This window comes from Euprymna scolopes, chromosome 7 (genome assembly GCF_053919585.1).
Source record: "Euprymna scolopes isolate OS-2025 chromosome 7, ASM5391958v1, whole genome shotgun sequence".
NCBI classification, from domain to species: domain Eukaryota; kingdom Metazoa; phylum Mollusca; class Cephalopoda; order Sepiida; family Sepiolidae; genus Euprymna; species Euprymna scolopes.
In genome coordinates, this window is record NC_136488.1 from 152,155,968 (window position 1) to 152,168,218 (window position 12,251).

A 12,251-nucleotide genomic window follows, 5' to 3' on the forward strand; every position below is an offset into this window, starting at 1 on the left:
CTTAAGCAGGTTTAAAGACTACTTTCCTTGCTCCCTATCCTTTACTCAAGGAAAGCCAGCAGCATTCTAAAATCTGTTTCCTGTGACTCACCTTGTACATAGTCTCTAAAAAATCTATATTTGTTTTTTGGACATATTTTTTAATACGCCCAATTAAATTCTGTTAATGAAGGTGGCAATCTGAAAACTCTATAGTACGTTTACGCATCTACAGTTCAGAAAAATCAAAATGAATTTTGAAGCATTTAAACTAGCAAATCAAAAGTTATACTTGAGAAAAACCCTTCCGTTCAATCAATAACGTGTCCCTTAAACTTCCCATAAGAAATTGTTATTTATACATAGAAGAAGAAAAAGCAGAAGAAGGAAAAAGAAAGAAATGACAGAAAAAAAGAATAGAGTAACAGGTCTGCTGGTCATTAGAAAACAGCGTCTTTGTTTACGCATGGGCGATGAAGAATGACTGAACTGCAAAGAATATGAAAAAGATGGAGAAGACATCAAGGATGGAGAAGAAGAATCAATAGCGTTAACCTTAAACATTTCATAAAAAATTGTATTTAAGTTTTATGTTGAAGAAGATGACGAAAAAGACAAAGAAGATGATGACCAATAGTGTGTCCGGTAAACATTCCATAAGAAATTATTTGAGTATTTGTTATATCCTGTTTCAACGGTATATAATAATATGACAAAATACGCTGAGTGGGACGCGTAACAAAGAGGTTTATTAATACTTCGTAATAATACAAATACAAAATGGCTACTTGCTTTTGAAGTTAGATAAATGTAAATGAAGGTAAAGAAAAAGGAACTGAGCATGTGAGAGCTAAGCGCTCGTCCCTGGGAAGCTTGGTTAACTGGAGTACACTTGTAGAGTGTAAGACACGAGACTGGTAGGACACAAGGCTGCAGGGCAAGACTGCAAGACTAAAACGTAAGACTAGATTGCAAACAAGACAAGACGCCCCCACCTTAAAATGGTAGCTTTTTTATATATTGTTTCGTATCCGGTTCGATATGTAGTTATGTCCCTTATAACAGTATTGTTTGAGGTAAATATTTTGATAATCTGTGTCGTTATGCTGTTTGATTGACGTGATCTTGTTTTGTGCTTAATCGTTCGGAAAATACAGGAAACCGATATTTCCTTATTCTAAGAAATGCAAATGGACAGCCAATAGGATTGGCCAGATTTTTCGAAGGGAGTGTTCATTATTTTATGAATTGAAAATGAAAAAACTAATATCAAATGTACCCATTGATGAAGCAAATATGAACGGCGATGTAGTAAAACTTGCGAACAATGTAGAGAACTTCCCAGGTATGAATTGGAAAGTGAAAAGATGAAATAATTAGGAAGAAAAAACTGTGCTACCTTGAGTGATAAAGATGTAGTTTTGATTGTGATGCTCTTAGAAATTAATATAAGATTTTATTATAACGAAGGAATGTGACAGCAAATATATGTAAAACCTAAGTAAAATATTGGCTAGTAGTCTGATTATAATAAATGTAGTGTCAGCATTTGGCAATTTATAATGCTTTTTTTTCCGTAGGGAATAATTATTCCTATTTTATTATATATAGAAAAGAGAAGATATATATATATATATATATATATATATATATATATATATATATATATATATATATATATATATATATATAGCATAAGCATGTTGACACATCAGTTCTTATTAAATAACTGCAGCTTAGCAATGTTGAGTCTGGTCAGTACCAGATGGGTGACCATTTGGGAATACCAGGTACTGTATGTAGGAGGTTGTCGACCCCCTTCCTGCAAGAACTTCAAAAACCTAATGTTTTCATTTCTCCTGATTGAGATATATATACAACTGAGGACTGCTTGTGAATTTGATATTCCCTAGACACTTTCTCCTTTGGAGAAAGCTGGTTCAACTCACCATGAGTGAATGCCGCTGGTATACATACATACATACATATGTACATACATAATTCTTTGTAAAAATTTACTCAAAAATGTTGTTTTTGATCTTTGTATAGAGCTTTGTTTTCAATTATATCCTCGGACAGGAAGACTGAGATACCACACATATAGTATACAAAGATAACAATTCTTGTTTTCTTGTCTGCAGGTTAAGCAAGCAATTGACCTTTCATCTTACAAGCAGTTCACAAAGGCTCTCCAAGACTACAAGAAGAACGAAGATCTCCAAGCACTCATCGAAGTTTTGGCAGCTCTATTTACAGCAGACCACAAGCATCACACCCTTTTATACCGTGAGTTTTTCTACAATATGTGAATCACATTTATGCTATGTAAACATTTTCAAGAATGCAAGAGCCATTTTTTATACTATGTGAACCGTTTTTGTGTATGTGTGAACCATTTTTACATTATGCGAACCTTTTGTGCAGACCAATTTTATAATCTGTGAGCTATTCCTGCAGTAACTGAGCGTTTCCTGCATTATGAGAACCATTTGTATGTGTGACTCTTTTTTACGCGAACCATTTTTATGTGTAAACCATTTCTGCAATATGTGAACCTTTTCTGCAATATGTTAAATATTTTTATCCTATGTAAGCCATTTCTACAAAATGTTAACCATTTTTATATGTGAACCATTTTTAAAATATATTCACCCTTCCTATAATATGTTAACCAATTCTACAATATGTTAACCATTTCTAAATATGTTAACCGTGTCTATATGTGAACCATTTCTATAATATGGTAACCATTTCTACAATATGTCAACTGTTTCTATATGTGAACCGTTTATACAATATGTGAACCATTCCTATAATGTTTGCCATTTTCATACTATGTAAACCATTTTTGCCATATGTGAACCGTTTTTATGATGTTATCCATTTTTATAATATGGGAAGTATTTCTACAATGTTATCCGTTTTTATAATGCATGAACCATTTCTACAATCTGTTAAACATTTTTATAAATACTAGAAAAATAAGAGACTTAGACAATTTGTATTTTGTTTACCAAACCAGAGGGTCCCTTTGGAGGGGGGGGCTGTTTTTTTTGTTTTTTTCCATATTTAAAACTGACTTTGTATTTAACTTTGTCTTCATGGGGAGGAAAATAAATAGGGACAAGTATGCTTAACCTTTATGATACTTATGCAGAATTCAGACCATTGAAGAAATAATATTATTTTTTTAAAACCCATTCTTAACATGGGTGAGGGGAGTCGTTTTGTAACTATTATGTTCTTTCACCTAACAGTTTAATAAAGAAAAGCTACCATAAAAATTGAATTTAACTTGAAAATCCTATTGTCCATATGGTACAGAAGTAATAACCTTTTTATTTTTTATTCTAAATTTGTTTAATTCAATTAAAAGATTACTTTACCAAGCTAGAGTGCCCTTTTAGGGGCAGGGGATAGCTGGAATTTTTCCACATTAAAAGTCAACTTTGTATTTAACTTTGTTCTCATGGGAAGGTTAGTAAAATGACATGACAATATATAGGCTCATTGTACTATACCATATAATGTAGTCATGCATCCGACATATTGTTGATATAAAACTGGCACTTGTGCACTACTGCAGAGAACCACTTTTTTGTTTTTCTGTTTGAAGATTTGGAGAGTGCACAGCAAGGCCTACAAATGCAATTTTAGGACCAAATCAAAAATCTCAAATGTCAACAACAATAAATGTTTTTTTTTTTTTTGTTACACATTTATTGAATTAAAATAAATATAAGAAACTTATAATAACACAAAATATTTTTTAAACAAAATAGAATTTTTTTTATTCATGGCAAAATAAAAATTCTGAAATTTTCCTTTATCGTTTGTAATGAATGACTGAAAGTTATTTGCCTCTGCTGTGCACTCTTCAAATTGAAAACCAAAAAAGTGGTTCCTTCATAGTAGTGCAACATACCGAAAATTATTATTTGTCGAAAAAAATTTTAACTATATATAACTTTTGTAAGATGTGTATATTTGCTTAAGATTTTTTAATGGGAAAAGTATTATTGTAAAATTAAATCAATTTGAAATTTTGTATGTTTTATGCTATAGTGCTATATTTTAGAATATAAGTCATACATGATACCATGGTAAACCCCTTCTTTTCAGCTGACATAATTGAGGAGTTGAGGTCCAAAATTTGTTAATATAACCCACCAATTCTTACTTTAAGGAGAGGAGCCTCCATGGTGCATAGCTTGTCATACCCCATACACTGTAAAACACTTCATGATAGATTGCACCAAATTTACATCTATACGAAAAAAGTTCTTTAATGTAAAAACATTAAAGGATCTATTTAAACACACAAAGATAGGCCAATTAATAGCATATCTCAAAGAAATAAAATTATTCATTAAAATTTGATAAAAAAAATGTAAAACTAATTCAGTAAGCAACATAACACAAATATACTACAATATCTCCAAAACAAATAACAGGTTCTGGATATGACCTTAAACTATATCCAATGGTGAGGGCCCAGCTTGCGGGCTTTGGGAAGTGTGGAGCTACCCTTTAATTGCCATTGCTCCCAGGTCCACTCTGACCCGGAGTGGTAGTACTTGTTAGGGTCTCAACTATAGGTTAAATAGAAACTGACTTGAAAAAAAAATATATATATTCTATTAAAACATTTTTCTTCAAAATCACTAGATTCGGCATTAAATAATCTGAAAAGGGTTGATCTGACATAAAACAAAAACAACCAAACCAAAATAAATAACAGAATAAGAAAATGATACTTACAATATAGACTCTACCCAAGAAATAAATTCTGCCTAAGAAATAAACCTTGAAATGAACTTTGACTAAAACGAATACAATCATAAATAGTGTTTGGCCCTGAAATGACCCTGCATTGGTTGATGGGTCATTAAGCCCAAACCAAAACAAACCAAAAATTCTAATTGTTTTTTCTTCACCTTTTTTTCTAAATTATATAATAAAATTTATAGCTTATTGACTTAGAATGAGTGCTTTATGACAAATTAATGATTAATATGGTTAAATCCATGCTCATTTTTGCATTAAATACTAATCCTTAGTAATTCCTAAGTGTTACTTGAACAGATATCATAACACTCAGTTCACTGCATCTCACCATAACAAAGGTCTATACAAAATTTCAGACAGATTGACCAAGTAGTTTCCGAGAAAACTTTTACAGTAAATGTGGCATTGTAGTGACTAATACTTATTAATCCATATTAATCCCTAACTATATATCGAACAGATACCATAATACTTATTTCGCTGCACCTTATCATATCAAAGGTCTATACAAAATTTCAGCCAGATTGAATTAGTAGTTTACAAGAAAAAGTGAAACGGACAAACTAAGAGAAATATAGATTGACGTTTATTTTACCAGATTATTTTTATGAAAGCCATGTTTATTTTGCATTATTTATACATTTATATCAAACATCTAATAGATTTTTTTTTTTTCTTCCAATATTTTTTTCAGGATTTTACAAGTTCATCCGTCCAAAACATAAACAAAAGTACAACCAGTTTTGTCTTGACCTTACAGGTCAAGGATGTGGTTACCTTCCAGAACATTCCGTGGATAAGAAACGCTTAACTACAGAGATGAGCAGTAAATAGACTGTTTATACTTAAAATGAAAATCAAGAACTTCTTGAACTTTTAAATTGTTGTTTGTTTTTGTTATCATATATTCTTCCATTGATGGAGCGTGAGTTGATGGAGAAAGAGGAGGGGGAGAGGTAATGGTTATCGATATACAACAAGCTTAAGTTCAAATATTGTTGATTTTATTACATGTACATTAATATTGTTGGGGAGAGGTATGAACCTTCACTTACATAAGGATAAATTGGCAATTGATTATCATTGAATCGTTTACAAAAAATTGTTTAGAATAGATATTTTAAAATTGCAGTATTATGCTGATACGTTATAAGAGTTAATATATATATATATATATATATATATATATATATATATATATATATATATATATATATATATATATATCATTAGTTATCATTCCATTAATCATGTTGGCACATTGGTTCCCATTTGATTACCAAAGTTAAGCAACATTGAATTTGGTCAGTACTAAATGGGTGACCATTTGGGAATTCCAGGTGCTGTATGTGCTTTCCGCTTATCTCGGCATTGTTTCCAGTCATCCTGACTTCTCTTTGCCACTGCATTCAAGCAGCGCTGATTCAGGAGAGGTGTGGTTGGTGATTACGCAACCCTTGCCTCACAATTTCATGCAAAGCTACCCTTACAGGGGGTGTCCATTGTCTTTCAAGACTGAACGATGGCATCATATTCCAAAACCATTTTATGAGAAAAAAATGAGTAAAAACTTATGAGTGTGAATTAACTCTATCTTCTGGGTTTGGAATAATAGGTAATGCCATACGTGCTCTGAATGTGAAAATTCACTTTCATTGAGCTTAATATTTGTTGCATTTCAAAACCTCAATAATATATATTTTCTTATAATCATAAGTATATATATATATATATATATATATATATATATATATATATATATATAATATTCAAAAGAATCTTTTAGTGGTTCATAAATGAAATAATATATATATTTTATAATAAAAATAATCTTGTTACATTTTTTATATTATGTTTGAATAGTTTTCAGTTAAACATAGCGTTTTTAAAATTATTTTTTAAATAAACAATACATCGTTTAACTCTTCTGACATATCCATATATTACTGCATTTTAACTTATGATAAAAATACTTTGAAATTTTGTTTTCAACATTAAAAAACCTGCAAAAAATGTTTAATATGCTATAAGAAATAGGCAAATCAAACCATTATATGAGGGGGAAGATGATTTTTTTTTTCTTTAATTAAGCCGATCAAGGCTGGAGTTCCCAAAACACCCTCTATTTTTCCACTTCATCATGTTGAAGTGGAATGAAATGGCTGTAGTTGCTCTGAAAAAATTTGCATTGTGCCAGAAAAGTTAGAAAGCCGAATTCAGAGCAGCTACAACTGTGACACCATGTGGCCCCACCGACAAGTTGCCAACCTCAAACATTGTGTGTGTCGTGTCTTTATATTCTATCTTTAATCATTCTAGTTCTGGCTGCATTGTCAACTTATTCACACTGGCAACTGTTCCACACATATGAAAAAATAAAATAAAACAAAATCCAGGAACAAAAGAAAATGCAGACTATTTACGGTTGGTGTGTGTTTGTCCCCAATTATTTCCCCTAACGGAGATATACATGCGACTGGAGATCGCTTTTGAATTTCATACTCCCATGGAACATCCTCTTTTGGAGGATCTAGTTAAACCCACATAGGGTTAGTGCTGTTTCCCCCCAAAAAAACCTCTACATGCTTGTCCACATGTATGTTCTGTTGAGGCCGTGTCAGTCACTTGCCGTCAGTTCATCTCAATCTCTCAAAGCTTTTTCTGACTTGGCCCAAACCACAATCTGTCTTCAACTTCAATCTCCCTGATCTCCCTCGAGAACCTCTAAGCGACCAACTGCCCTGTCGTATCCAAACTCCAACTGGCCCCCTCGGAGTTCAGGCCTCAACTGTGACTGTTGTAAAGTCCAAATTCCTGACGTTCATAAAAACTCTGTTATTAAGTCCAGCTTTGTCGTCCCTATTGTTCCCCTGCCTCACCGTAACCCTACCCCTAAAATACCTACAAGCACGTTGTTCAATCCTTCACCCCTGACTGTTTTGTCCAACTCACGATCCATTGTTTAAAAAAAATGTTATTTCATTTGTCATCCACCCTTTGTTATCTACTACCCTCAGCATTCACTGACCTCGGTCGAACATAGTGCCACACAAGCAAAACGCCAGATATTTTTCATTTCTTTGGTCTTGAAATTGTTAATCTTTTTTTTTTTAGAGACAATCATGACTATATTTAAAGCGATATGTGCTTTTTTATGTAAACGACCTTTAGCCTACTATATAAAACAACAAAAGTAATCCTTAATGCTCTTTCGGTATTAAAAATTGACCATGCAATGGAGAGGTGGTACCTTTGAAGCCACAGTCTTCATAAAACTAGACATCATATTTTTCTTTCTTTTTTTTTTTTTTTTGAACTGGTTGCAAACAGAAAATCAATTTCATTGAAAGAAGATGCAAGACCAAAATTATCCGAAATTAAATTGGTCCAGTCAAGAAAGTTTATAACCCTAACCACAAAATCTTACCATCGATCATCAGTCTTGAATGAGACATTGCTTTAAAATTAAATAAACACTTTTAAAAAAAAGAAATTTGAAAAAAAGAAATTTTGTTAGATGATGAATCTTTTTTAAAAGTTTACAAATTAGCAATAATAAAAATTAAAAAAAAAAAAAAAAATGAAGTTTGAATCTCCCTCGTCTGGTAGATAATCATATATACAGGTTCTGCCATGAGTAACCATATATAATGTTACTTCAAATAAACACATCAGATTAAAAATCGCTGCATATGTAACATGGTTGTTACATTGTGACACCAATTTGATGCTGTGTGTGAAAGTCTTTAACACAAACAAAGGAAAGAAATTCGACTCACCTTTTTTCAGTTGAAATAAAAGGCATTTATCCATGGTACTTTCCAAAATAACACATTGCATCTTGTCTGTCATGTAGTTAACACAACTCTGCCATGTTGACACAGGCTTAAAAGTCTCTCACTGCCAGGGACCACATGTTTTTTCTTCCTTGCTGTTGCCACAAACGTGCTTCGGTGTCGCTTGCCACCCACATGTCCTTTTTTTCTGCTTTTGTTTTCCCTTCCCTTCCTCCACTTTGACGTCACTTTGCATACTGGCTCAGTCATTTGCATATGTGTCATGTGGCTGCTGCTGCTGCTACAAGTGCTAGCATCTCTTTTACATATAGTGGCTTATACTGAAATTGCCTTTGAATTTATGCAGCCCAGTAACGTGGGCGTTGTTAAAACGAATTAACATTTCACAAACACAAAAAAATGTTAAAAAGATCATCAATCATTTTAACATTTACTAGTGGGGTGTGGTGGTGGTGGGGGGCTGGCTTTGCTCGGTCGTAAAATACGCTTAAATATGATATTTTAATTTATTCAGATTTCGTATATATCATTATAGAGTTGTGATTTCAAAAGTTTAAAAAAAAAATGTATTTGGGTGCCATCAGCTAGAATCGAAACCGAAAGCAAAACTGTAACATTCAAAACTGGTGACGTTACCACTGTACCAATGTTACACATATATGAACTGATTAAAAATGAACTAAGATGAATGTACAAAATGTATAATGATTTTTTCAATTTTTATCCATTTTTGACTTCTTGAAACTATTTTTACCGGCTAAAGAACCATAAGAGAACGTTCCATAGAATATCCAATAATTTGAGGCCCCAAGTGCCACTATGCAACTTTTAGTTTCCGAAGAGATAGTTTGAAAATATGGAGACAGACAGACAAACATAGTGCCTTTTATATATTAAATTTCAGAAAAATAGTGTTGCAATGTCTTGCGTTTGAATTGTGGTGCAAAATCGATTTATTTTCAATTCAGCCAAGAAATTAAGTTCAGAATAGATCATCAGAAAGACATTGTCAATTGTTTGAAAAGTTTTAAAAAGTGGATTTATTTTGTTGTTTTTATGTAGTCAACTGAGGGTTATGTTATGACAAATTTGACATTAACTCTCGTTTCCCTTATTTTGTCCTTTAGTCCTCACATTCGATGAGCGATGTTTATGACAAAGAGGGAAGAATTGCTGTTTTCCGAGTCAAAATCTATGCAGCTAACACTTATCGTTGGCAAGTTTTTGACCTTGAAGTATTATTTTATTTATTTTATTTTTTATTTTATTTTTTTTTTAGCTCCTTACATTAAGTGGCTTCATCCCTTGTCTGGAGCAAGTTCCATTGAAAACTCTCAAAATGGATACCCCTTGTAAGAGTACCTGTGCTGGGAGTCTATAGTAAAACAAAGGTGACACAATCTCCCACTGAACCTCTCCTTGAGTCAGTATTACTTGAGTTCAGTGTCAAGGAGAAGTCTAGGTTGACTGGAAACAATGCCTGAATCAGCCAAGAAAGACTTGGATCCTTTAATAAGTGCTGATGATCAGATTCTAAAATAAAATGTTCAAGAACTTTCAAATCTCAGCTCAAGATGACAAATATTGAACTATATGATGACTGATCACCAGTTTGGAAAGAAATGTATTTAGATTGATACAGTGGGTCTTATTATCATTATAATAGAAGATACCTTTACCTATATATGCCAATACCTAAGACGCAAAACATGTCTGACTTCGGCTCAACTAACAATTTTTACTGCTGATCAGTAATTTAAGATGAAATTTGGGTTTAAAATATTCAAAGCAAACAATGCAAACATTTTGTTCTCCGCCTTCAAGATCACATCTTTCAAATCTAAAAAGATTGAATGAACCCCGTTTTAGTGCGTCATTAGGATTTGAAATCAATGCACTCAACTGCAACATAGAATAATTTCATCTTTATATTTTTTTTTATTGTTATGGATATATTATGCTAAATTAAAGATGTTTTTTTAATAGTTTTTTGTTTTTTCTTGAATTTTATTTTGAAGTTTCTATAAAATTTTTATACAAACTGTTAATGAAATTATTATTAATAGTTTAGATTTTTTACTTTAAATGAAACAAATTGATATCTCTGCTTTGATTTGAATTACAACAAAGCAATACACACACATATATACAGGGTGGTCGCTAGAAAAGTGGGAAATTTGAAGCTCAGCTTAGATCATGAATAAAATACGTGCTTGCTATCTTTTTTAAAAGAGGGGATGACTTTCGAAAATATTGGCGAAAAAAGCGACCCCTCCTTGTAGAAAACTACTCAGTTGAGGGTGAAAGAATTAATGTTTTTAGCCAATTTTTCGATATTTGTTGTCCAAAGGGTCGAGGTTCAAAACCATACAAATGTTGTGAAAATCTGTCGCCTCTGTCGAAAAGTTTAAGCAGACATACAAACATACACACATACACGCATATATACGTACATACATACATACATTTAAACAGGTGAGATTTATATTATAGACTAGGGGGGGGGTACCCAGCGTTGCCTGGGTGTTTGGAGGTGTGTGTGTTAAAAAAAAGTGTTGGCCAGGTGTTTGGAGGTGTAAAAAAAAGAAAAAAAAAAGTTTTAGTAGGAAGGTATGATTGAACCCCGAAGCCTTGACACGAAGGTGGAAATGAAAGGGTAAAAAAGACAGGCACCTAGCCATCTTGGCCACGAGGGGAGAGGAATTAATAAGCCTGTTAAGTTAAGGTTTATAAAGTGAAATATACAGGTGTGAGGAAGTGGCGTGATGTTTGACCTAGTTTTGCGGTGCAAGCCAGTTACTGTTTCCCCCGCACCATGATTCGCTTTTCGAAGATGCGGCGAGCTGGTAAAAGTCAGGCAAATTAAATAGACAGGCGACCCCCCCCCTCGTTGTCAAGTCATAGATATTATCATTTAGACATGACATAAAAAGTGCAACCCCCTCCCGAGAAGGCTGACGAAAAAAGCCTTTTGCAGACATACAAAAAAAGCGAACATACATATATACATACATACACACATTTTCGCTTTTATATATAGAGATGACTTGAAGAAATGAATTGAATTTGGGCATCCGCAGAAAGAAATAGAAATATGTCGACAAGTTGAAGTGAACATTTTGCATTTTAACTTGCCGACATATTTCTGTACGCGTTATTCATCCATCCAACAAAGATTTTACTCGTTATAAACGATTCTTGGTGTATGATTACTATTTCCTGTTAATTGCAGTCTTATGTGACCAGTAGTTTAAGAGTTTATCAGTTAAATATTTACACACACAGAAACAGACACATTTACTGTTTTATTTATATAGAAGAGAGAAACTTGGTATTGGTGAGATTTTGAATGTGCTGGGTGTCTCAAATGATTCCACCTCTTGCATGCAATGCAACCCCATAACATGTCTGGCATTTGGAGAGTATGGCAAATCAAGGAAGACCTGGTTTGAGCGCATAAGAAGTGATTTGACTGCATGCAGCATAATTGAGATACCTTTGGATTGAACTACATGGAGAACAAGCATGAGACTTTGCCTGGTGTTTCTGACCCCATAGTCCAAGACACAGCACCTTAAATACAAAAACCAGATGCTGACAGATGAAGAGACAACAAGAAGATAATAATGAAGGCGCAGACTACTGCTACTCTCTCTATCAGTTTCTCTCTCACTTTTCCTCTGGCAC

General features: G+C 33.0%; 1 protein-coding gene across 2 annotated transcripts in view; it reads left to right on the forward strand.

Annotated features, from left to right (window-relative positions):
• Window positions 1–12,251, forward strand: part of LOC145280058 (regulator of telomere elongation helicase 1-like) — a 1,039,981-nt gene that overhangs the window by 1,022,381 nt on the left and 5,349 nt on the right. Inside the window, exons 31-32 of one of the 2 annotated variants that reach the window (XM_080131745.1) lie at window positions 2,121–2,265; window positions 5,462–5,593. In XM_080131745.1, the coding sequence (XP_079987871.1) occupies window positions 2,121–2,265; window positions 5,462–5,593 (277 nt within the window). Of the gene's footprint in view, window positions 1–2,120; window positions 2,266–5,461; window positions 5,649–12,251 lie in introns of those variants that run through there. The other variant, XM_080131746.1, reaches the window with a different exon arrangement.